General features: G+C 48.4%; 2 protein-coding genes across 5 annotated transcripts in view; both read right to left on the reverse strand.

The window, feature by feature from the left end:
• Window positions 1-330: 330 nt before the first annotated feature.
• Window positions 331-10,436, reverse strand: GDPD2 (glycerophosphodiester phosphodiesterase domain containing 2). Its single transcript, XM_039253315.1, has 16 exons — window positions 10,218-10,436; window positions 8,524-8,637; window positions 8,162-8,265; window positions 7,791-7,884; window positions 7,567-7,626; window positions 7,233-7,331; window positions 6,962-7,055; window positions 6,670-6,815; window positions 6,456-6,538; window positions 6,209-6,359; window positions 3,891-4,112; window positions 3,522-3,670; window positions 1,602-1,749; window positions 1,376-1,458; window positions 1,105-1,133; window positions 331-1,006 (listed from the first exon to the last, which is right to left on the reverse strand). Exons 2-16 carry the CDS (start codon window positions 8,626-8,628, stop codon window positions 954-956), a joined length of 1,620 nt encoding a protein of 539 aa, XP_039109246.1. The 5' UTR covers window positions 8,629-8,637; window positions 10,218-10,436; the 3' UTR covers window positions 331-953.
• Window positions 10,437-12,618: 2,182 nt separating this feature from the next.
• KIF4A (kinesin family member 4A) overlaps window positions 12,619-25,485 on the reverse strand; it is a 126,913-nt gene continuing 114,046 nt past the window's right edge. For 3 of the 4 annotated variants that reach the window (XM_039253373.1, XM_039253376.1, XM_039253375.1), the window contains 7 exons: window positions 25,142-25,249; window positions 24,027-24,104; window positions 23,342-23,440; window positions 22,622-22,804; window positions 14,902-15,018; window positions 13,217-13,339; window positions 12,619-12,948 (listed from right to left, as the gene is read on the reverse strand). In XM_039253373.1, coding sequence (XP_039109304.1) covers window positions 12,748-12,948; window positions 13,217-13,339; window positions 14,902-15,018; window positions 22,622-22,804; window positions 23,342-23,440; window positions 24,027-24,104; window positions 25,142-25,249 — 909 coding nt within the window. In that variant the 3' untranslated portion in view covers window positions 12,619-12,747. The remainder of the gene's footprint in view (window positions 12,949-13,216; window positions 13,340-14,901; window positions 15,019-22,621; window positions 22,805-23,341; window positions 23,441-24,026; window positions 24,105-25,141; window positions 25,250-25,485) is intronic. The other variant, XM_039253377.1, reaches the window with a different exon arrangement.

Below are 25,485 nucleotides of genomic sequence, written 5' to 3' on the forward strand. Positions count from 1 at the left end.
TGGAGTCAAGGACACAGGTCCCCAACCGGCACGGAAAACAGGTGGCATTCGTACGTCACGGTGATGACGGACGCGGCCCCCTTCTTGCGGCAGGTGACCACAAGGTGGAGCTACAACGCAAGTCTGCGCGGCGTACCTCGGCCACCCAGAATGTCCCGTGACGGCTGCTCTCCCGCTTCCCCTCTGGTAGCCCTTCCTTGCAGCCCTACCCCCTCCAGCCCAAGCATCTCCCCGTGATAACCCCTCAGTGTCATTCACGTCACATACAACCGAGGATGGAACGTGCATCTCCCACCAAGCCCCGGCGCGGAAAAGATTAGAGTACCAGAGAACAGGAGTTAAATTCATTGGATAAGTAGATTGACACCATACAGGAACCGACCTGTTTTGAAGAAAAGGTTGTGCACAGCAAAAAGCCAGTTATAGTCACGGAATTAAATGACTAGATGGGCTCTAGCCCTCAGCATCTAGGCAGGGAAGCAGCTAAATTGCAGGGGTCAGGGGAGACAGTGAATGGAGGGGGATTGGTGACTCCATCGTCTTAGTTCACCAGGAAAGGCCACTTTGTCATCTCCTTCAGTCACTGGTCCAATCTATCCCATCCCCGAAACACCCTGTGTCTTCTATGCGAGAACTCTTGCACACAGGTCTGAAACATTCTCTTGACCACCTCCTTCCCATTTCCGCTGTTACATTTGCAGAGAAACTTCCCGTGAGTCACTGTCTTCCTAACCTAACCTCAGGTCAAAGCCCTAAGGGGAGCAGACTCCATGGAGGCTTGTCGCATGCCTACCATCTGTGCAGAGGGCCCTCATAGTTCAAAACCTCCGGTTGACAAAGTTTACCCTACCCCAGCCCCACCAACTTTCCATCTCAGCCGCTCTCTCTCCCTTGCTGTAAGCCAATCCAGAGAGGCCTCAGATTCTGGTAGGTGGGAGTCCAGGGCTGGGCATTCACTCCATTATGAAATTGTTGATCCTGGTCAGCAGCACTGCTGTTTCTAAGCCTGGAGCAGGGGGTGGGGAGAGGGGAAGACATATAGGCAGTGACCGAAGAGTAGGCTATAGGAGGAGGAAAAATGAGGTGAGGAGAGAAGGTTCTTACCAGTTTTCTCTCTCTCCTTCTTACATCTCCTAGAGAGAGAGAAAGCTTCCCATTGTGAGTTCAGCCAGCTGCAGGCATGGCCTTTTGATCCCAGGTTCCCCCAAACTTGCCCTTCCCAGGTTCAGACCAACTTTGTGTACAGGAAGGCTCCAAAAATCTCTAAGGAACCAAACCCCAAGCTCCGGGAAGCATGTAGGAGTCTGAATTGGCCCCATCACCAGGACCCTGGGGGGGCGTGAAGACCCAGAAAGCTGAGGTATGAAGCACTCACCCTTGGAGAAGGAAGGTCCACAGAAGCAGCAGGGTGGAGACACAATTGGTAATGATCCACATCATTAGGTAGGTTTGAGGGGGCTGTGAGAATAAGAAGAGGCTCCTGTCAGTGGCCGGAGGCCCAAAGGTGGTATATGGGGGCAAATATGTAAGGAAGAGAGGAACAGGGCTAAGGAGAGCCAGGGATGGGAGAAGGGGAGCGGTGACGGTCCCAGAGCCCTTACGATAAGCCAGACGGGGTAACGCATCTGCTGCAGCAGCTGGCAGTCGTTGGTGGTGACTGAGTCCACTCCTGCACACCAGAGCAGGGAAAAGAGCCAGGGCTTGTTCACCACGAATAGGTTCACCGAGACATTATCCTGGTGGAGTGCCCTGTGGGGACGGGAGAGAAACAGGGAACATCTAGGATCACGGGGCATGCGGCACAGGAAGCAGCCTCTGTCTGTGCTCTCAGTTCTAGTTTTACATGGCAGCCCCTGAGCAAAAGTAATTTTCTTCGCAGAGCTCAACTTTGTCTCCTGGTGGATTCCACCTACGGGTCCTAGCTTTGCCATCTGGGACCACACGACTGTGTCTCTCTTCTTTGTCCCACGAGCAGCCCTTCAGAGGTCTGAAGGACAATGACCATGTCCCCGAGTCATCTCCTCTCTAGGCCCGACAGCCCCAGTTCCTTCATCCAGGGCTGGGACCTGGGTTATCATTCCCTTCACCATATAAACCTCTCCCCTCATCTGATCTTACTTCAACTTATCAATGTTCCTTTTTTTATTTTTAAAAATCAGTTTGTTTATTTTGAGAGAGAGGGAAAGAGCATGAGTGGAGGAGGGGCACGGAGAGACAGACAGAGAATTCCAAGCAGGCTCTATGCTGTCAGCTCGAACTCACGAACTGTGAGATCACAACCTGAGCCGAGGTCAAGAGTTGGACGCTCAACTGACTGAGCCACCCAGGTGCCCCTCTCAAAGTTCTTTTCAAAGTATGGGGGCTTGCGTTTGAACATGATATACCAGGTGGGCTTGGCCCAGCTTTGAGTACAGCAAAACTTCCTACTGCCTTCTGGGCATTGTGCCTGTATGAAGGCTGTCCAGGGTCACGTTGGTTTTGGCGATGTTGCATGCCATTGATGACTCGATGTGAACATTATTCAGTCCGAGCCCTGGTCTTTTTCACGCATGTTCCTGCTGATGCCAGTCTCTTGTCTTTGTGCAATGGAACTTCTTTTGGAGTGCGATGTAGGTCTTTTCATCTATCCCCGTTGTGCTTCATCCCGGTATATTTGGTCCGTCATCTTAGAGTGCTTAGACCTTTGGGGGCCTCAATTTCGTCCCCGGTGCATTCATTATCAGTTCATGTCTTTTGGAAACATGCTCAGCGGTAGAGGTTGACCAGGACAAGTCTAGAGTGAGGGCCAAACCCGCCCCCATGGTGACAGCTTGTGGGAAAGGTCCTTGAAATTCTTATGCTAACTGGGCTATCATACAGTCCATGTTTTTTTTCTATCTGACGACAAGGACATCAGAAGAGACCTTGGCTACTGCACGCTTTGCAGTCCATCATGTTTACGGGCTGGGTCAGCTTCTGGGGCCCGGCTCACATCTGGGACTCTCTTGCCTCTCTCCCCTCGATCCATCCTCCCTTGCACTTATCTCCTTGGTGAAGAATGAAAGCTAAAACTGTTCTTGTGGCCCACAAGGTCCTACCCAATTGGGCTCCTGCCTGTCTCCCAAGCCTTACCTTCCCCTTGCTTATTAGGCTGCTGTTTCTGATCTCACAGCTCTTCTCGTTAGCTCCTTGTGACCTGTCAGGTCTCAGTCCAGACATCACCTCTTTAGCTACTTTTCCTAATGTGGCCCCTCTCTGGCCCCCACTCCCAACCCTAATTGCTCTACTACCTCTCCCCGTTTTATCATCTGCATATCATTTATCCAGTACCCATGTAATTCATTCAGCTTATTGTCTGTCTCTTTCACTAGTATGCTCAAAGCCTGCAACAAAGAGTGCCTTTCGCATAGCAAGTGTTACCTATATTGATAAATATGTGTTGTATGTGTGAGTGAATGAATGGCCTTTACCCTCCCCGAGGTGGCTCTTCCCTACCATTAAGCTTCACGGGGTCCCCTTGGCTCCTTTCCTCTGGCACTCACTTGATATCCAACAGTGGCAGGTCTTGATAAGGGAGGTTGAGAAACTGGGGCCTCTCAGTTCTGTTGCTTCCCTGCTGTCCATATATCTGGCGCATTCTAGGTGCCCGTTGTTGGACCTTAGCACGGTCTTCATCCGGTAACCAAAGGACCTGTGGTTCAGGGAAGAAGGGCATGAAGCTGGGGAAGGCTTGGGGAGTCCAGGGGCAGGGGCAGGGGCAGGGGCAGAGAGGTTTGACCACAGAATGGGGTATATGAGTTGAGGTGGGGCCCTGGGGCAGGGGGCAGCCTCAAAATTGGCACCGTGTCCTAGGGAAGGCAGGGGGTGGGGAGACGGGCAAGAGGGAGCACTTGAGGTCCTGGAAATATCACCATGGCTTGGGGCACCCTTGCACTCAGCACAGTCTCCAGTGTCTGGTTCACAAACGTGTCATGGTATGTGTGATTTCGTGGGGGGCGGCGCAAGTCAAACATGATGGAAAGGTTAAGGACTGCAGCTTCCTTCAGCAGCTCTTCCAACGTTGGGACCGTCTGGTTCTCAGCCTCCTTCCGATCAGGGTCTGACAGCCGCTTGGCCCCCCAGAAGGGTTGCCTCTATGAGAACAGGAAAATTATTTCAAGACCGGAAGAAGCCTGTAGGCCATTCCCCCACCCTCACCATCTTCACTCGTTTCCCCTACTTGGCGCCCGGCTTCTGTGCACTGCTGACCCAGGGTGTCTCTTTCTCCAAACCATGGCCCTTCCTAGACCCTCTAACACCTTAGTCTGTGACCCCAACCTCCTACCCTCCTGGTTTCCTAACTTCCTCACTCCCACTGCATTTTCTCTTTAGTCTCACGGAGACCTCTGGGATCTTGGCCCCTTGGGTTACGCCCAATCATTCAGCCCCTTCTGCCACACCTACATCCCCCACCCATCTACCGCTTGAATTACTTTTCCACACCACCCTCAAGTCCTTTCCTGCCCTGCCTGCCCCACAAATTCCCAAACCCTGATTAAATTCTATAACAGTACGCCTCCCTCACCCCCAAGAATTGGGGGGGGGCAGAGCACATCATGCAGACCGCCACTGTGTAGTCTTCTTTCACCTTCAATGCCACTTAATCATCTTTTTTTTTTTTTTTTTTTAAGTAAGCTCTACACCCAATGCGGGGCTTAAACACATAACCTTGAGATCAAGAGTCACGTGCTCTACGGACTGAGCCAGCCAGGTGCCCCACTTAATCATCCTTTCACTTGTTCTTGGTTTATTCCGTCTTCCATTCTTAGTGTCTGTTCCAAACCTCTGCCACTCTGCTCCCTCCCCCTTGTAATCAACAAATGACCTTGCCTCCTAACCACTGACATGGAAAAAGCAACCTTATCTAATACTTATTATGAAGTATTTACTATGTGCCAGGCAGTGTTAGAAGTACTTTATGTGCACTGACTTATTTAACCCTCCCAATAATCCCACAAAGTAGGTGCTATTATTATACCTATTTTACAGATGAGGAAAGTGAAGCACAGAGAGACTAAGGAATGTTGCCCAGGCTTACGTAGCTAGTAGGTGGTGAAGCCAGGATTCAAACCCAGACAGCCCTTGGTCTTAATCGCTTGACATGTCATTGTATATAGAGTTAAATGAAAAGACGGTCAAGTTGCAGAAGAATGTATGAAGTGATCCTATTGGTGCAACATGACAAGTGTGTGTGTACATAGATATGTGTATATGTATGTATCTATGTATGTATAGGTACATATGGAACACGTACCCAACCGTTAGCAATGAATATCTCAGAGGGGGTGGATTATGGGAGACTTTTAAATTTTTAGGTTATTTCTCTAATGTTTAATTTTTTATGAGAAACAAGTATTATTATTATTTTTTTAATTAGGCTCCGCACTGGATGTGGAGCCCAGTGACCCTGAGATCAAGACCTGAGCTGAGATCGAGAGTCGACCGCTTAACTGACTGAGCCACCCAGGCATCCCAACGTGTATTATTTGCTTTTTTTATTTTTTTTTTCCCTTAAATGGTTTACTGTCAAGTTGGTTTACGTGTAACACTCAGTGCTCATCCCAACAACATGTATTGTTTTTAAAAGCAGGACAAGAGAGGAACTGAGAAAATAAAGTATCCTCACGAATATTTTCTGTCACCTACAGAACCGAAGCCCACACTTCTGGGCCTAGCATTCTTTTTGGGAAGGGGCTGGCATTCAAAGCCCTTTGAGACCAAGCCTCTGCTCCCCTTGCCCATCTCCGCTCCCACTACTCCCACGAATTTTATCTCCCAGTTGCACCGAGCCACTTTTTCATACTTCCGGGCTTCTTCACACCTCTGGGCTTTACATGGGCTCTTGCGTCTGGCTAGAGTTGCTGATGCCTGCTTTGGCCCTTCTCGCCCCTGCTCAGGCATTCTCTCCTATGAAACCACTCCTGATCCTCTCCCACACCCACCCTGCCAAACAGTGCCTTTGCTCTCTCTCCTCTCTGTTTACTAAAGACACTGTTATCGCTCGAGGTTTCCTATTCTGATAGCCTGTTGCCTAAGCTCTCTTCTTTCCTCAGAGGGAGTGAGGGCAGAGTTGAGGGCAGAGACTCTATACCTATTGCTCAGCACAGGGCTCAGAAAATACTTATCAACAAATGAACCCTCCCCTAAACGCCTCTGCAGGTGGTTGCCTCTTTTGTGAGGCTGTCTTCACCTCTAGGAACCAGGTTCCGGCATTGAGCTTCTTCAGTTCAGCACAGGAGAAGTCGCTGCTGTGGGAGGAGGTCCGGGCTGGGAACACGGAGGCCACATCTGTGGTCCGGCTCAGGTGCTCATCGTGCATGAGGAAGGGGATCCCGTCAGAGCTGAGGGCACAAGCGGTGGCGGAGGGCTGAGCTCTAGGGCTGATCATCATTAATCTAGCTCCCCTACTGTGTCCCTCTGTCCCCCAGTTCTCTGACCTGACCATCACGTCAGTCTCAAACACAGCAGCTCCACATTCGGCTGTTTTCCTCAGCGACATCAGGGTGTTCTCGGGGGCCAGCTTGGAAAGGGAATTGGTAGGAGGGTAGCAGAGAAGGGTGGCAGCCTGGGACCCCGCAGGCCTGAATGCTGCGGCCTGGAGGAGCAGACCCTTCCCGCCCTAGCCCTACCAGCAGAGTACCCGATACTCACCATGGGGGCCCCTCGGTGTCCCACCAGACCAGGCTTGGGGGGTAAATCTCTGGGCTCCATGATACAGGGTGAGGAGATGCACAGTGGTGCCAGGTAGACGGCCAGGGCAACTCCAAAAAATAGGAGCAGTAGCAGAACCTTGGGACCTGTGGGGAGTGGGGGGCAGGCTATAGAGAAAGGGCGATGGGTGAGCTCTGGGGACAGAAAGCAGAGTGCGGGTACAGTGAAACAGGCAGCAGGAGGCAGAAGCATTGATGGCCGGCGAGGGTATGTTGGGGAGTGGAGCTGGCACCTCTTCGATGGATACGGTAGAAGGTATCAGCCACAGGCCAGGCCAGGAGGGTGATGCCAGCAACTGCTCCAATATGAAGGAACGGGGCTGTGGCCTGTGGACAAGAGTTGGTGAGGAGGGGTCTTCTCTCTAGTGTCCCTCTCCTTCTCCTAGGACCTGACTTTTGGAGTTCAGAGCTACTTGCAGCCGTGGGGGACCAGGGAGCACGATATGTCCAGAGGCTGGCCGTAGGCCAAGGCTCCCACCTAGGCACTAGAGATCAGCCACTCACCTGCAGTGACAGACGTAAGCTACGCCACTCCTGCTGCCATTGGACATCCAGTCCCACGAGGCCAGCGGCCACAAGAAGCATGATGAGGAGCAGCAGCATCTGGGGGACCAGAGATGAATGGGGTCTTCTTTGTGATCCTGGGGCTCCCTGGGCTGTCCCTTCTCTCTTTCCCCCGGCTCATCTACGCTCCTTCTTTGACTCAACAAATATTTACTGGGCTTCAGGTCCTGAGCTTGAGTCCACGCGTAGAATATTGAGGCGCTTGGCAAAATAGCTGGCTAAGCCCTGGGACCCGTGGTCCCTTCTTCCCGCTCACTGCCACCTGCACCCTTACCTTGTGGACACTGTGCAGATGCAGAGGCTGGCCGCAGAGCCGCAGGAGCAGGGCCAGGAGCTGGAAACAGGGGGTGGAGGGAGGAATGAGGTGCCAAGAGGGGTCACCGAGGTGGGTTCCCAGGCTGACACCTCCCCCCTCCCCTCCCCTCAGTGGCCAGAGGTCAAAGCTAAGCGGGAAGGGAGGACTGAGGTGGGGGTTAGATGGGCTGCTCCCTGACCCACCAATAGCAGGGATGCATATGTGACAAGTAGAGAGATGACCAGCAGAAATGCCAGGGACCAGTCCATCCAGTGTCCCCAGTGTTGGAACAGGAATCTGTGGGAGGGGAGAGAGGGGTGCTGAATGGGGGAAGGGGTGTTAATAGTGGCCTGAGGGGAGTTGGGGTGGGTGGGTCCAGGAGGACTAGAAGGGAGTGAGGGGGAAGCCCTTCGTGGGGCCAGGGGCTCCAAGGACTGGGGAGACTTCGTGGGGGAGTTTTCTACGGAGGCTGGGTAGCAGGGCAGCTGGGCAGGGCCGGGAATGACTGAGCACCCAGGGGTCCCAAGGTGGGGTGTAGATTAACACGTATGGGGTGGGGGGGTCCGTGACACACTCATTGAAGTTGTGCAGGTCATTGAGAAGGATGAGCCCGATGTACAGCCAGCCCAAGGAGAGGAGAAAGGTGAGGAAGAGCAGGCCAAACCAGATACAGTCGCACTGCAAAGGGGCAGGAGAGAAGCTCACAGCCGATCCCCACTTCCAGCTCAGGGTCCCCAACGGATGGCAGCCTCATGGGGCTTCCTGCCAGGCGTTGGGCTGCTCTGCTCTGTTCCTCAGGCAGAGAGATTTTCTTCCTGGGGAGAGAAAGCCCCTTCCTCCCGCCCCCCACCAGCTGCCTCTGAGCACACTTGGCCTCCTTATCCCCTCCAGGCGGCCTCTGCCTCCGACTTCCAGTCCCCCCCACCCCTACTCCACCTTGCTGGTTTGCATCCTCTCTTTGGGGCATTTCCTCCAGTGGCAGCTATACAGGCAGTGGAGGCAGCGGGCCCAGACGGAGCAGCAGCCGGGGGACTCGGCCATGGCGAGGGCCTGGGGGAAGGGACACTGGGCCATCAGGGACCCTGGCAGAAGGCAGATCCCAGCCTCCCTCCCAGCGTATCTGAGGAGCTTGGGGGAGGAGCAGAAGCCTGGGCCGCTGCTGCTCGGCAACGGAGGTCATGGGGCTGCCTGAAGTGCCGGATTAGATGAGGAGGTGAGCAAAGGGGGATAATCTCTGGGGTCTTTCTTTCCCTTTAATCTGGATACCTGGAAAGTCGGCGGGACCACCAGGAGACTGGGCCTCTTTGTAGCAGGGTGCATACCCACCCTCTCCAACTCCTCCCCATTTAACAGCGTGCATCCAGCTTTGGGGATAGAGCGCTTGCCCAAGGAGAAACTGCCAGGGGTGGGGCAAATTCAAGTTAGCAAGTTGAGGCAGATCTGGCCAAGCTTCAGGCAGCACTATGGTAGGGAGCCTTCCACCCCAGGAACCAAGGGCAACCTGAAGCAGAGGTTCTAGTTCTGACCTGGGGTTAAGGGAGGTCGGCTAGTTGGCTAGTTGCTATGGATACAGAGGTCGCACACACCACAAAGCCCCGACTATAAGATTCTCGGTCTTCACTTCCCGGGGGGGGGGGGGGCAGGGGGCACTGCCAATAACAGGAAGACTTGAAGGCATTGGGTTGCCTGGGTCACTCCCAGCCTCCTGAAGGAACGCTTTCCTGCCTGCACACACCTGGAAAATCTAAGCCCTCTCACCCGAGTCCTGTCCTTTCCTGCCCAGTCATACCCCCACCCCAGCCGGGAACCCAGTCTCCACCTTCCCTGTTTTAGGGGCCCCACCCTCTGAGATCGCTTGGGTGAAGGTACAACAAATACCGGTCAAAGGTGTGTGTGGGGGGGTGTGGTTGTGTTGGGGCTGGGGATCATTGGACCTTGCGCTTTTGGGTCAGGCTGAGAGCTGGCTGGCTTACTGATCCCCAAACTAGGCTGGTTGTGTGATCGTCATTCTACATTGAGAGGGTGTGCGATTTGTGTCAGCTTTGTATGCGTGTGTGCACTAGTGGCTGTTGGTACTAGGTTGGAGTGTGTAAAGGAGCCCCTGGATTTACCCCAAATGTGTGTGGTCTGAGGGACCTGACCCCTTGCCATCGGGCTCCCCTAAGGCTGTGGAGTCTTACAGGGTACAGTGTGGCAGGGTCCCTGAAAGGAGGGAGGGTGTGGCCGCTCCTGAAACTGCCCTCCTTGGGAAAGGAGGATTAGGGGGTAGGGAGTTGAGGGGTAGGGGGCTGTAGCTGGGGGAAGGAAAACTCTCCCCTCTCTGAGACCCCTCCCAGGAAAAAGCCATCCTAAAGGGAGACCCCCGCTTCTTTCCATCCCAGGACTGGCTTCCAATAGCCTGCCCCGGGCTCCATCCACACCCCCTGCCTCCCTTAAGGTCCTGCCCCTGGACCCCAGACACTGCCTTCCAGAGTCCCACCTCCCTCCAGGAGCTAAGCAGTCTGAAAACCTCAATCAGGGGAGCTGAGCAGGGGTGCTGCTCAATCCCTGGGCCCAATCCCTGCGAGTGGGAGCCGGTCTCCACCCCGCCAGCCCCGGCTGTAACCCCAAGCCTTCCCAAGCCCTCACACCTTTTCTCAGCGGCAGCTCCGCTCTGCACTGCACTGCTTCCCAGCTCCTCTCCGAGTTGTCTGCCTCCTCCTTCTTCCAGTCCTTGGCTCAGCCCCACTGGTCTAACAGGTGGCAGTGTTGCCACCTACAGGAGGCTGCACGGGTTCTCTCCGAAGGCCCTCAGCTGCTCTATGGCCAGTGCCCAGCCGGGGTGGGACGATGGGAGGGAGGAAGGGGGAGGGAGAGCAGAGCTGCTTCTTTACTTGCTGCCGGTCCGGGGGCTTGGGGTGAGGAATTCTTTTGTGCAGCCTTCCCCACCCCTCTGTCCCTCCTCCTGTTCCCCTCTCAGGCACTGCTGGGGCTTTGTCCAGGCTCGGGGAGGTGAGGGCTGAGGGCACCGGTGGGGGGGGGTGGGGTGGGGGGGCGGGTGACCACACAGCTCTGCAACTTGGCAGTGAGGAGAAGGGGCCCAGCCAACCCCCTGGGAAGGGGTGTGTGTGTGTGTGTGTGTGTGTGTGTGTGTGTGTGAGTGTGTGAGTGTGAGTGTGTGAGTGTGTGTGTGTGTGTGTGTAAGTCTAGCATTTCCCTCAAGCTCCCTGGGAGGACAGCCTTGATTCATCAGTTTCCCTTTCCTGCTGGGAAACTACTTCTACTTCTCTAAGGTACATCTAGAAGATACAGGGTTGCAAGCTACTTCCTGACCTCTGGGCAGCAGGTTGCCCTGTTTCTGCACCAGGGGTCTCCATGGGCCTTGTGTTTCCTGAGTGACACTAGCAGCCCTCCCCTTCCCCCTATCACCCCAGACAGGAGCTGATGATTCAGGATGTAAAGAGACTTGTGTCATCCCTGTTGTCTTGTCCCCAAGGTGTCTGGGGTATGTGAGGGTCGCAAGCTTTTGCAAGATGAATACGTACAAAAGATGCTGTTACCATACATACCATCCGCAGGAGAAGGCTGGCTAGTGTGCAACAGTCAGCTTAGTGCTAATGCACAAGGCTCGGGGTGAGATGAGGGCTGGGGGACTGGCTTGACTTACCATCCCTGTTTACCTTTTGGCTGATGCAGTGACTCAAAGCCTGGGGGGGCTTGCAGTGTTGGTGGGAAAAAGTCTTCACTGGGAATAAACTCGTTTACCCCTCCTCCGACACGTACTGGATTTGGAACAGTGAGAAGGAAGACTAGCTCTCTTATGCCAAGAGCTGGCCCCCTCCCTCTGCCTTCCCATTGTATCCAGGGGCTCTAGTTGGCAATGGCAGAGGCTCCTTTGCTCCCCCGTCATTAAAATGCAAAGAGAAGCCGGGCTGCTGGCTGGCAGGACGCCAGAGAGGGCTGCCTGGTCACCTAGTCCTCCCGCAGGCTTCATTTTAACAGGCTATCCTTCAGTTTTCTTTGCTTGGGGTCCGGTGGATTCTAGAGGAGCCCTGACTTTCATGTGCCCAGTTCTAGGGGGTGCTTTGGGAGCTTTTAGTTGTGGGGGGAGGGGAGGGGACTGGGATTCATAATGCACGGATAGTTAGCCCGGGGCTTGCAAGCTCCTCAAAAGGCTGCAAGGCCAGTCAGCAGCCTGTTTGGCATTCCATGGCTGGCCTCGTTTTCGCTTGGAGCAGAGATGGGAAACCCTGGTGCATAGTAAGGAGAAAGCAACACCCCCTTTTCCCTTTTCAAAGGAGACAGCAAGCAGCCAGTACTGTGCTGTCCTGGGAATGGGCAGCAGTGTGGTCCCACACCCGCACTATGCCAAGAAATCAGGCTCTTAGGGCATTAGGAACAGCTACCACGGCCACCCTAGATTCTCACAAGAAGCTTTGGTATAAGCTAAATGTGGGTTCAGGTTAGCTGTCACAAGGCAGTGAGCTTGGGTATATGCACGGATTCTCCTTGATAGCGTTCCCAGGGGCCGAGGAGCACAGGTATTTCTCCTTGTAGCACAGAGGATCTTTCCAAATAGTGGCTAGACTAAACTTTATTTACTTACTTAATATTAACATTTTAAAAGATTTCATTTACCGCAGCAACATGGAAGACAACTGAGCACACTGTTAAAACACTTAAAATCCAGAGGTGGTCAGGTAGGAAATATCCCAAATAGTGCCTCCATTCCTGGCACGGGATGAAAGATCGGTGCCAAGTCTCCAACCTTGGCTAGGCTCTGTCATTAAGCTGAGACAACCCAGAGGTAAGACGGCCTTGGCCTCATCCCCATCGGTGGGGCGGCCTTACCTGCTCACAAATAAGAAAGGGCTAGATTGTACTGAGGATTTGGTTCCCGGTGAGTCATCAAGAATGTCAGGTGGTTCTCTCTTCAGCAGGTGGCTCAGCACCTTTCTGGAGAAGAGAGAGCAGTAGTCTGGGGTCAGGGGGCTGGAGAGTGAGGGCCAACATCCAACAAAGATTTGCTCCCTTTTGGTAACATGGTGTCCCTCTTTTTTTTTTTTTTTTTTTTTCAACAGCAAGAGCCCTGAAATCAGAGGAGTCATTAAAAAATTCCTTCTGGCTGCAACCTGAAAGCATCTCCCAAGCTCGACTGGGGCAGAGATGACAAGTCCAACTTCAGTGGGCTTCTTCTTCAATAGGGGAGCAGCCAGAGAAGAAGCTGATATTGCTGGCCAGAGCTCGTTTCTTCTTCTTCCCTGGAGCTTTATTTTCTTGGGATTCTGCTACATGTTTCGATTCTGGGAGGCCAAGGGAGGAGGCAGCTGGAGTCGTCGTCTTTAACAGCACCTGCTCCACATCACACATCTCTTTGAGGATCTAGGAAGGACAGAGACAAGTATGACTAGGTCTTGGGTAGGGGCAGAGGCTCAGCTCAGCCTTGCCACTACAAATGCTCAGCACACTGTAGTATGAGGCGTCCCCCAAGATCGGTCTGTCGAAAAGAAAAAGACTGGCCTATGCCCGAGTCCCACTTCCCAGCAAGCTGATCGTACCTCTGCCCCCTTTTCTCCCACTGCACTCTGTCTTGGCTAATGCAGAGAGGAATGCTAATACAGTTGGAAACGCCTGTCTTTAGCCCACCTACCTTGCTGTTGGGAGTGGCACAGACAGGATTAAAGAAGCTCAATCCTGGGGTAACCTCTGTGGGGTCCTCTAGTTTGAAAGAGCCTTCGGAATCCTGGGTGGGCTCAACAGTGCCCAAGCTATCCTGAGAATCAGACAGGCCTATTAGAAATGTGGCTACCAGGGTTACAAAATCAGTCTGCTCCCCTTTAACCAGTGAGGTGCCAGCTCTGAGGGCCTCATCCGTCAGTCTGAGCAAGTCTCAGGGAGACTCCTGCTTGGGGTTTCCTGCTGTTGCAGTGCTCAAAGGCAGGCTCTGAAGGCAAAGGACCGGGTAGGACAGTGGCACAGGACACATCACAAAGTAAGGTTTCAAACAAGGCCAAGCCTTGGTCATTTCTCTGATTAATCTTCCACCTTCTATAATCTGCAATACCCTTGTTAGCATGTCTATAGGGTGTTGCCTGTATTGAGTCTTCCTTTCAGAGAAGGCAACTAAGGCCAAGAGTGAAAAGTTACTTAGGTAACAATGAGACTCTGTGGCAGAGCTCGGATTAGAATTATAGCCTGTTGTCATGGAAACAGAACTGGATTGAGAGTCAGGAAGCCTGAGGTCTAATCTTAGCTGTCATGACCAGCTGTGCAATATCAGATGAGTCACTTAAGCTTATCTCTGGGTCTTAGTTTCCTTCCCTGTATAATGGGAGCATTGGACTAGATCAGTGGTTTTAGAACCAAAATCCCTAAGAGGAAGCCCAATACATAAACAAGTAAAGAGCAAGTTGCTTTGATCGACATGAGGTCAAACCAAGCCAGGCCACGGTCCTTGGGTTCAAAAAACACTTCCACGGAGCCACTACGGCAGACTCCAGAACCCAAATTGAAAAGGCCACGGGAACAGAGAATCTTTAAGGTCCCAGCTCCTTCTACGATTCTTAGCCTGAACCCCAGCTTGCCACGGTAGTCCTCTAATAACTACCTTCCTTAGAAGTCATTTTAATAGAAGAGCCGGCAGAACCCTTCACATGCAGATGTTCAAGAAATGTATGATGAACGATCATTATACTAAGCTCACTAGAGTTGTTGTATATCACACAGAGAGTTGTAGGAATCGGGATTTGCCAAGGGCACAGGTAGGAGTGAGGCAATCTTTGTTTCCCTGAGTTTGCTATTTCTGGGACTATAAGGAGGACAGGTACAATGAACTTGGGCCACAACAGTGACTATTTGAAAGACCGAGTTCCTGTGGGTCTTTCCTAAAGCCATGGAATAGCTGGTTCCCATGGAGAAGGTCTAAGCAACTAATGTCTAAAGATGTCAGAAGGATTAAGCTCCTTCCTGGAAGCTGCCACGTGGCCCTTATAGTTCCGGCTAAGCCTCTGGGCCAGTTTGGTCCTGTATGTCTATGTGCCTGTAGTTGCCTGCTTTCGTGTTCCTTGTTCCTGCCCCAGAAACGGCACCACAACTTTACAGCCAAGGCTCGGGGCGGGGAGCTGCCTATCTGGAAATCTCCTGGGACGGGCTGTGGTTTCTGAAGGGGTATGTGGACAGGCTGGCAGCGAGGAAGAAGGACGGAGAAGGCAAATGTCTCTGGTTGCAGAGGGCCAGAGAAGGGGAGGAAGAGCTGTGCAGGAGACAGGGTTTCATGATGGTGGGAACCGGGGGAGTGCCTGAAGGGACAGTGAGGGGCAACACAGCCAATCCTACCTGGTCTTGCTGACGGTTCCTACACTTTGTAGGGTCACAGCTGCAGTCTGGGTCACAGTCCGACTTTTGTCTTCTGCACCCACACTGCTTGTTCCCACACCAGCCCTTGCAGGAACACTGCAAAAAACAGGTGTGTAGAAAGATACATTACCAAAAGGGTTAGAAGACTAATTTAACATGCCTTCCCTTCCTTTGCAAGCCTTTTCAGGAAAAAAAAAAGGAAAGTACCATCGACTTTACCACGCTTCTATCTCCTCAGTCCCCTCTTCTTTAGTGAAACAATGATCATCACAACCACGAAAGGTTGTCTTAGAACAGGTCATGCTAGACAGATCCATTTTCTTGTGTGGATAGCATACTTGAAAGACTGGCCAGAGGGATACCATGATAATGCAGGCTAACTGGCAAAGACTCTCATGACAATTTTATGGTCACAGTGAAGAACTGCAAGGTGGATGGTAGGAGGGTTAGGTATATTTAAGGACCGAGTACAGTTGTTTGATATCTTTCAATCTACCCAGCTGTACTTGCATCCAACTCACATTTCTAAAGTTTGTTTAGTGTCAGCCTGGGCTACGTCTGCAGCCATTGAATTAGTCAATATTTTAATAAATCACTGATGATATGAAATAAAGTCATTTACATTTGTATAGCACTTTACAGTTTTCAGAGTACTTTCATATACATAAATACAGAATCTCATTGGAATCTCATAGCCAGTCGACCAGGTAGGCATGTTTATCGGCTGTAACGACAACACAAAACTGGAAGGGTGATTAATAAGTAAGATAACAGAATCACAACTCAAAAATATTTTGACCGGCTGGAATTATGGGCTGCAAGTAGAAAGAAAAGTTATAGCAAGAATAAGCATAAGTCTGGCATCTAGGTTCTCCCCATATCAGCCATATAAATATAATATGGGGGTAGATCTGGCTTAAAAGTATTTGGTGCAAAAAGGGCCTAAGGATGTGAGCTGTCAGGCAGCGCCATGAGTCAACGGTGTGAAATGGCTGTCAAAAAGCAAATGAGTCAGGGGTGCCTGGGTGGGTGGTTCAGTCGGTTGAGTGTCTGACTCTTGATTTTGGCTCAGGCTGTGATCCCAGGGTCCTGGGATTGAGTGCCTGCATCGGGCTCTGCGCAGACTGTGGAGACTGCTTGAGATTCTCTCTCTCAAAAAAAAAAAAAAAGAAAAAGAAAAAAAAGAAAAAGAAAAAGAAACAAATCAGTCACATAGAAATTTGGAGATTTGGAGTTTGGAAATCATGGGGAACAATTGCTTCACTAGACCCGGTATCAATCAGACCGCATTTGAAATAATGCATCCTATATTGGGCATCATAATTTTTTCAGGTATATCCAAGCACAGACAAAAAAATCCACTCATGTTCTTATTCTTCCCTTAATAACTAAAATACAGATATAACTGAAGCCTCCTCCTACCTACCCTTTCTTGATCCCATTCATCTCCTGCTCTCCCAGGGGCAAAGTCTCTTGAATTAGGTGTTTATTATTCCCATGCAGCTCTTTGTACCATGTATGAGTTTCCATAAAAAACATAAGGAATTATCTTACATCTTTTTCAACTTTATATAAATAAATATATATAAATAAAACATATATTAAATTTATATAATTAACTTTATATAATAAATATATATTAACTGTATCTAATAAATCTTATATGTTAACATGAGTTGCTCCAATTCCATTCATTTTCTTTTTCTTTTTTTTTGTTTCTTTATTTTTGAAAGAGAGAGAGAGACAGAGCGTGAGCAGAGTAAAGAAAGACACACACACACACAGAATCTGAAGCAGGTTCCAGGCTCTCAGCTGTCAGCACAGAGCCCGATGCAGGTCTTGAACTCAGGAGCTGCGAGATCACGACCTGAGCCAAAGTTGGACGCTCAACTAACTGAGCCAACCAGGTGTCCCCAGTTTCATTCATTTTCTTTCTATGAACACTCCATGATGTAGTCACACTCTTCATAGTGCCACATGCACACTTCAGGCTGCAATAGTAATAGCTGGCATTAATGTGTGCCAAGCACTGCTATAAGTGCTTTCCGTGCAATAAACCCATTTAATCAGTAAGTATGTTTCCTTGTGCACACATTCAGGAGTTCAGTGTGGGTATGTGTTTAATAAAGAGGACATTAAGCAAAAAAAAAGGCAGATGACCAGCATTATAGAAAGCGATGTTATAAGAGAAATGGTGGAAGAAGGAAGGATAGTTTGGCTTGGAAGAGACATAGGTGGAAGAGCTCACAGAATGACACAGTGGAGTCAGAAGAGACCTCAGTGACCATCTAGAGCCTGATTTGATGTATGAAGCCCCTCTCTCATGTCCCTGGTCTAATTATCTGAAGCTCTATTTATCCTGAGATGAGGATGGTTTCTATGTAACTTCTGATCACAGGACCCAATTCTGCCATGTGGAATGATAATGGATCAGTTTAACCCCACTTTCACAGCATTCTTGTTCAATTCCTGAGCATTCTACTCCCCAGTCCTCCAGATCCTTTCAAAACTAAATGGACCTAGCTTCCTCAACGAGTCACCACATGACATGGTTTCCAAGAATCCTCACCACTGTGGCTATACGCCAATTTGTCCAAGTTCATCCTTAATTGTGACATCCAGACATGAGCATAACTTTCTTTTTCTTTTTTAATGTTTATTTTTGAGAGACAGAGAGACAGAGCATGAGTGGGGGAGGGGCAGAAAGAAAGGGAGACAGAATCTAAAGCAGGCTCCATCCAGGCTCCAGGCTGTCAGCACAGAGGTCGATACAGGCCTCGAACTCATGAACTATGGGATCATGACCTGAGCTGAAGTTGGACACTTAACCGACTGAGCCGCCCCAGCATCCAGAGCATAACTTTCTAAATCTGGTGTGGCCATTGTGAGGTAGATTGACACTTGATATGGATCCAACAGTCTTTACTGTTAATGAGGTCAAAAAAAAAATCACAGTAGCTTTCTTTCCTTTGTCAGATCTTTGTGAATCCATACTGAGTTTACAGTTAAATTCAAGCCCTTAAGTCTCTTTCATATGACGACCATCACCACTGTTCTATAGTTGTGAAGGTAAAAGAAACCATTATATCTTTTTCCTGATGATATTACTATATCTCTCTCTTTAAAATCTGAAAATCAAAACCATGATTTTTGACATTTCATAGCTGTATATAGTGTTTTATCATGTGAAAATGTCAATTTATTTAACCAGCCCCCTAATGGCAGACATTAAGATTGTTTTCAAAGGAAGTATTTCCTATTACAAAATCACGTTAGCACATATATCCTGCTACATAAACACAATCTAAATCTTCCCACCATTAGCAAGGCCCTCCATGATCTGGCCCCTAACTACTCCTCTGGCCCGACCTTGCACTACGTTCTCCTACTTCTCAATACTCTCCAGCTACCCTGGCCCTTTCAGCTGTTCCTTGGTAAACCAAACTCATTCCTGCCTGAGGCTTTTTCCTGCATTTGCTATTCCCTTTTCCTGAAATGTTTTTCCCCTGATTCTTTCCCTGACTTGCTCCTTCCCTTTGCTCAGATCTCTGCTTAAGCATTTCCTCCTTGAAGAGGTCTCTCCCAAGCACTCTTTCAAAGAGCTGTTTTCCTACCCCAGAATTCTCTATGACTTCACTATATTTGTTTCTCTTATCATCGTCTAAAATTATTTTATTTATTTGTCATGATGTGTCTCTCTCCACAAGAATGTCTTTCGTTTCATAAGGCCAAGGATCTTACCTGTCTTGTTTTTTGTATCCTTAGCACCTGGAAACAGTGCTTGATATGTATCTAGGTGCTCACAGAAGGATTGTTGGATGAATAAATCTTTTTATGTACCAGTGACTATTTCCTTAGTATAAATTCCTACATGTATAATTACTGGGCCAAACGACAGGGACACTTTTAAGATTTTTGATACATATTTTTTTTAAAGATTTTTATTTCTAAGTAATCTCTACATCCAAGGTGGGGCTTGAACTTACAGCCCTTGAGATCAAGAGTCACATGCTCTACTGACTGAGCTGGCTAGGTGCCCCAGATTTTTGATACATATTTTCAAGTTGCCTCCCAGAACTGCATACCAATTTACATACCTATTAACAATAGAGAGGAATGTCCACATTAGTCGCCTTTGCCAATACTGGACATTATGAGGGAAAAAATCTTGTTTCTTTGAATAAGACACAAAAGACAGAGTTCTATGACATGTTCTAGAGACACCACATGCGACGACAGTGATCCACTGATTGCTGTAGCCTGGGTATGGTCCTCTGACCATTCACAAATTCACATAAATGCCTCACAAACACTCTATTATCCTGCCAATGTGTCTCTATTTTATCCAAAGGGATAATAGAATGAGAGTGGTATCTGAAGAGCTGTCATGAGGAAGAACAACCAGACTTTTACACAGCCATCCTCCACTGGGATGATTTATAGGACAGTACATTTTAGCTCAACAGGAAACAACTTCCTAAGTCAGTGGACTACAATGGACTGCCCTATGAGGCCGTGAGCTTCCTAGTACTAGAAGTTTTCAAGCAGGCAGAGGCTAGATTAACACCTGGTAGTGGCGTTATGGAACAGTCATGACACACACATGACAAATGCATTCACATGAATGCCATCTCACAAGCTATAGCTTCATCCTATTCTCTTTCCCACCAGCACCCAGATCAGAATGTATGAGAGCGAACATGACCTTGCCACAGCCATGACTTCAAATATATATGTATTTGTATATATACATGTGTGTGTACATGTATGTGTATCGCAAAAGCCAGCAACCCACCAGCATATCCCAACACCCCAGTTAAGAACCACTATAATAGAGGGCTTCTTCATATAGAGTGGGAAGTAGAGCTGAAAGACCTCTGGGGTTCCTTTAAGCCAGTGATTTGCAACCCTGGCTACACATAAGAAATCTCTGGGGAGCTTTTCAAAATGGCCAGGTCCCACCTGAGACCAATTAAATCAGAATATCTGGGGGTGGGTCCAAGGCTCCCTATGTTGAAAAGCTGCCTTGGGGATTCTAATGTGCAGCCAGGGTTGAGAACTATTGCTCTAGAGTCTATAATTCTCCCAGCACTGATTTCAGTGTTATACTGTATCTCAGAATAAGATCCGGTAAAAACTTTAACATAAAGAATACCAGGCTATGACAGAGACTCAGGCCCTAGTCCTATATTTAATACTTGGTATGACCTTTGACAAGTCACTTGTGAGGAAGCCTACTTTCTCAGCATTAGCTCTAGACAAGTCCTTAGTTTGGTACGTGCTGCAGTCTCCTTTGAAACAATCTAGTGATAGAACACCAGCCCATTTCAGCTGGGTAGGAACAATAAATATGATGGCCTTCATGCAAAGCATCAAGGTCTGCAGCTAACGTGTCTACACGTCTGATCAGAGAGCAGTCGTAGCATCCATGTACTTCGAGGCTGCAAAAGGGAGAAACTAGATTGTATGCCAAGTCGTTCCCTTTAATGCCCAGTTATATTTTTTAAGTTAAAAAATCGGGAGAAAAGCCTAGAAAAGAATAATCTCTCACTGTTTTAGACATATAATTTATCACTGATAGCAAATACTGACTTTCAATTTTTATTAGACTTCTGTATTTCCCTTTTACGCTTGGAGCAACAGTGCTATAATATATACAGTAAGCTTGCGTCCAGCATAAATGTACACACATTTGCTTCACATCTAGAAATGACTTCCCAGGGATTTTAGGTCCTCTGCCATTTGTTTCTGTGTATACTTCTCAACTCTGTTTCCTATTACTTAGCTGACCCTTGAGTCTACATTCAGCTCATGCTCTCCACTTCAGTCATAGTAGAGTACAAAACCGTCTGTTGAATGAGTGAAAAGTCAGACATCATTCTGCCCCATTTTTTGTAAGTGTCCCAACCCCCTATCCCTCTATAACCAAGTCTTTGCAATATGCTATTCATTGTGCCAGAAATGGTCTCTCAGCTGCTTCCAAGACTGTGTTTCCCTTTCTGTCTTATAATGCAGCAATAGTCATCTCTTTCATGGTATCTTCCTAAACGGTATCTACTTGGTTTGGCTTTATAGTCACTCTTAGGGGGCACCTGGGTGACTTAGTTAGGCATACGACTCTTTTTTTTTTTTTAATGTTTTATTTATTTCTGAGAGAGAGAGAGAGAGAGAGAGAGAGAGAGAGAGAGAGAGAGAGACAGTGTGAGCAGGGGAGGGTCAGAGAGAGAAGAAGACACAGAATCTGAAACAGGCTCCAGGCTCTGAGCTAGCCGTCAGCACAGAGCCCGACGTGGGGCTCGAACCCACAAACTGTGAGATCATGACCTGAGCTGAAGCCGGACGCTTAACCGACTAAGCCACCCAGGCACCCCAAGGCATAGGACTCTTGATTTTGACTCAGGTCCTGGTCTCATGGTTTATGTCGGGATTCCTGCCAAAAGCACAGAGCCTGCTTGGGATTGGGGTTTTCTCTCTCTCTCTCTCTCTCTCTGCTCTTCCTCTGCTCACACACACACACACTCTCTTAAAACAAATAAATAAACTTTATTAAAAAAAATCCCTCAGTTCATCTCCCTGAGATGAATGTGCTCAGGTTCTATGATATGCTTTCATTTCTTTGCCTTGTTTTCCCATTAGATTATGAGCTCTCTGAGACTAGGGATGAGCTCTTAGTCCCACTAAGAGCATTTGACTTATTACATTCTTGATGACTCTTCCCAAATGACTTAACAGATAGTCAGTCTATTCCTCATGACTTGCTTCTCTCTGGTGTTGTGGCTTTCTAAGGCTAAGTTCCCTATGTGGTGCTCAATCAGCTGATGAAATCAAGTAACTTTCCAGGAAGCTGGCTAGGTTAATTTGTGAACTGTTCTCTTTAAGTGGAATATGGCTACAGGGCACAGCTGAGGTAGCGGTGATATAGTACCTGGGAAGTTAATATCTCACAACATAAAACATCTAGGTTTGATAATTATGTAAGGACTATCATTGTGGAAGTAAATAAGGCATGCCCCTCAAAGTCAAATTGTTCCTAACCAACCTTAACTTGGTGTGTTTGATCTTAATTATTGTTAGCCTTTTCTGTAATTCCTATTGCTCCTCAGCCTAGGGAACACAATCACTCTATTAGGGAAGGAAGATGAAATTCCTACTTAGCTTTTGGTCTGCAATTGTTACTGATATGACCATGGTATGGTAGAAACAGACTGGATTTGGAGTCAGAGTATTTGGTTTCAAATCCTGGCACTTGGTTTTATGACCCTGGGCAAGGTCATTTCACTCCTGTGGGTCTCAAATCCATCTGTAAGATGCAAATAATAAATACCTCACAGGATTTTTTTGTGATGATAAAAAGAGAGAAAATATATGAGAATGGCTTCTAAACTGTAAAGTGGTATAAAAATATGAAGGATTATTATGATCCCCCAATCAGCATCAGTGAAATGGTATAGAATACTATTACCCATTCAGACTTAGCGAGAACCTGAAAACACGAAGACAGCCATCTTGTGCACTCAGGCAACCTTCTCTGCCAGCCCCAGGTTCCATACAGAGCTGGCCCGACAAGGACTCCTCATGGAGCCAAATGCCTTTGAATGAGATCCAGAGGCTCAGGGGCAGGGTATGGGGCCAGCACCTTCCCACTGGCAGTGGAGACTAATGACTAGAACCCCTGACAGGGATGAAAGCTGCCTCCTACCCCTTGGATGTTCTTCTTGGACACCTTAACTAGTTTTGTTGGCTTCCATTCCTCATCATCTCCATCATCATCATCACCAGCACTGTCCTCAGGCTCATTCACGGAATGCTCTGAATAATATTTTAGATCCTCGATGTCCATGCTTTGCTCCAGGAACTTTTCTTTAAAACGAGAAGGTTTTGGCTGAGAAAAAAGGTTTGGAATAATTATTTAATAAAATTTTAAAAATACATGTAGATCATATCTTCCCAGTAGCTGCTGCCAGCTATATTCTCAGAGCCGAGATTTCAGACTCCCTTAAATATACCCCCTTGGCTTTACCAATCAGAAGAAAATCTGCTTTAGCCTTTGGCCTTGCAAAGTCTTTGAAGGGATAGAAACTGAAGGGATAGAGGCTGAGTAGTTTCAGGGAGGAAAGAGGAACTCTTGATATGATGAGATGAGTATCTCTGGATGGACAGCTGAACACTGCTCTTTTCTCCTGTTCCTCCTCAGTTGTGTTATATAATGCCTGTAAATGGCCCAAAGTCAGCCTTCCAGGGAGAGAAAATGCCGATTTTCTTCAAGATTGTACTGTAGTTTTGTTTAGGACTCCAAGGAAAATTGAAATGCTGGAATTTGGGTTTTTTAACCCTCAAGCTCTTCTAAAGGATGAACTTATTAGCACACTCACCCCCAACCATAGCCATGTGCAGGTTTTACTGGCACTGAGCAGCTTACCTTAGGTGGGATATATTCAAAAGAAGAGTCTGGAGATAGAAGGGTATCCTTAGGAAGATGAGGTTTCTGCCTGCTGGCTACTTGGAGGAGGGTCAGTTTCTGTTCAAAAAGAAAACATACAGAGTATGCTGCAGGGCAGCTGCTGGGAATGTTAATGGCTAAAACATAACGACTCCTAAGCTAGCTTAATTTAAAAATTTTTTAACGTTTATTTATTTTTGAGACAGAGAGAGACAGAGCACGAGCAGCAGAGGGGTAGAGAGAGAAGGAGACGCAGAATCTGAAACAGATTCCAGGCTCTGAGCTGTCAGCACAGAGCCCGATGTGGGGCCTGAACCCACAGACCGCGAGATCGTGACCTGAGCCGAAGTCGGACGCTTAACCGACTGAGCCACCCAGGCGCCCCTAAGCTAGCTTAATTTAAACCTGAGTAAAGTGAGGCAAGTTAATAGTAAGGAAGGTTGAAGGACTCTCACTTTAGAAGACAGGCATTCGATTCAGAAAAGAGCAGATGAAAAAATGTGTTTAAACCATTTTGAAATGCACACAACTGTATTACATGGAAACTTGACACAGATGTCAAAAATAGAGCCAACTCATCATACTCAGGGCTGCTCCCAAGAGCTGACCTCAATTGCAACAGGGTCTCCCAGAGCTTATTAAAGTGGGTGGGAAGCTGTGTTACCTGCTTGATGATTTCATTCTCTTGGAGAAGCTGCTGATTTTGCTCACACACTTCTCGCATCTTCTCAAGTTCTTCATCCTATTTCCAGATAGTGCGGTGATAGGTGGGGTTATTTTGGGCACTACATGTGGGTTACCAAACAACTCACATAGATGAAAACATACCGCTGCCAAGTCGCTGGCAGCAGATGGTTTTTGCACAGCAGGCATTGGCACCCAGAAAAATGCCTGATTCCCACCAGTTCCTAGGTGTCCTGAATGCCACTTCTATTCCAACGCTCCCAAACAGTTCTGACCACACTCATATGAACCATGTGCTCTGCCTGAAATGCTTTCCTTATTCTTTTCTGTTTTCTAGTCTTGCATCCCTTATTCATTCACATCAGGATGCTGATTAAGAGACCAAAATGGACACTTAGCTTTGTTTCTTTCAAGTCGACAGATGCTTTTGTTCACCCTTCTAAACACAGGCTAGGCATTTTATTTGCTACTCTCATAAGCTTGCTTAAACTTCTTGGCACTTAAGGCAACCAGATTTATGATTCGTGCATACGACCTTAACTAGTTTGGTTATGTTTTCGATGGGAGGTGCCAAGGTAACTCTCGAGACTGGTGGTTCAGGGGAAAAAAAAAAAAAAAAAAAGAAAGAAAAAGATTCTAAGTTGGATAAAATAGTGCTCCAACATGCTACTAAAGGGTGTGGTGTTCCCAGCCTCTGGAAGAGATTCAGACCTCAGGCACTTTACAAACATGTCAGGTCTCAGCTCAAAACAGGCTCAGGAAGAGACAGCTGAATGCCCCTAGGATTCTGTGGGATGACTGAACTTTCTCAACTCTTTTAGAGCTCAGGGCTGAGGCAAGGAAACAGGAGGCCTCAAAGTCTGGTATGGAGTATGTACCGTCATTTCTGTACTGCAAAGGAGGTTATTCTATATGTGGTTACATTTTAAATACCCCTAAATTGATCAAATAGGGTGAAAAGGTCGCAGAGGTTACTAGTATAAATCTCTTTTCGGTGGTTACTCTTTGCTGCCAAGTACAATGCTATAAATCAGACAGGATTCTCAGCCAGGCCTGTGGATCCCACCTCTGGAGACCTTTGCCTAGTTATCATACCTGACACTTCAGTGTGCTCAGCAGCTGTTGCTCCTTTTCACTGACTGACTCCTCTAGCTGCTTCTCTGCCATTTGGCTTTGCTGCAGCTGGCTGAGAAGGTATAGCACCTAGAGAAAGATACAACCCAGTGGGACAAAGGAGTAAGAAAGAGGAGAAAGGAATTCTGGCTTAGTTCAAGCAGTGACCCAGATGACTCCTCTGGTTTAGAAGTACCTGTTGCATTTTGTTCTTGTGGCCTGAAGTAGTAAGCACAGCCACGATGTTAATCTTGGTCTTAACTCCAGAGGCTAAGAGTCACTGTATGTGTAAACTTTGCAAAATAATTTCTCAGGTTCCTTGCTTG

The sequence above is a fragment of the Hyaena hyaena genome, unplaced genomic scaffold, assembly GCF_003009895.1.
Source record: "Hyaena hyaena isolate Hyena2069 unplaced genomic scaffold, ASM300989v1 scaffold_451, whole genome shotgun sequence".
Classification (NCBI taxonomy): Eukaryota; Metazoa; Chordata; class Mammalia; order Carnivora; family Hyaenidae; genus Hyaena; species Hyaena hyaena.

Excerpts from the sequence above, each read along its gene's own strand:
- GDPD2 (XM_039253315.1), bottom strand. The coding sequence starts at position 8,628 with ATGGCCGAGTCCCCCGGCTGCTGCTCCGTCTGGGCCCGCTGCCTCCAC. Across the intron at positions 7,885-8,161 it reads GACCTGCACAACTTCAATGA|ATTCCTGTTCCAACACTGGG; the intron begins GTGTGTCACGGA and ends CCCCTCCCACAG. Across the intron at positions 1,134-1,375 it reads TGGACCTTCCTTCTCCAAGG|GAGATGTAAGAAGGAGAGAG; the intron begins GTGAGTGCTTCA and ends CTCTCTCTCTAG.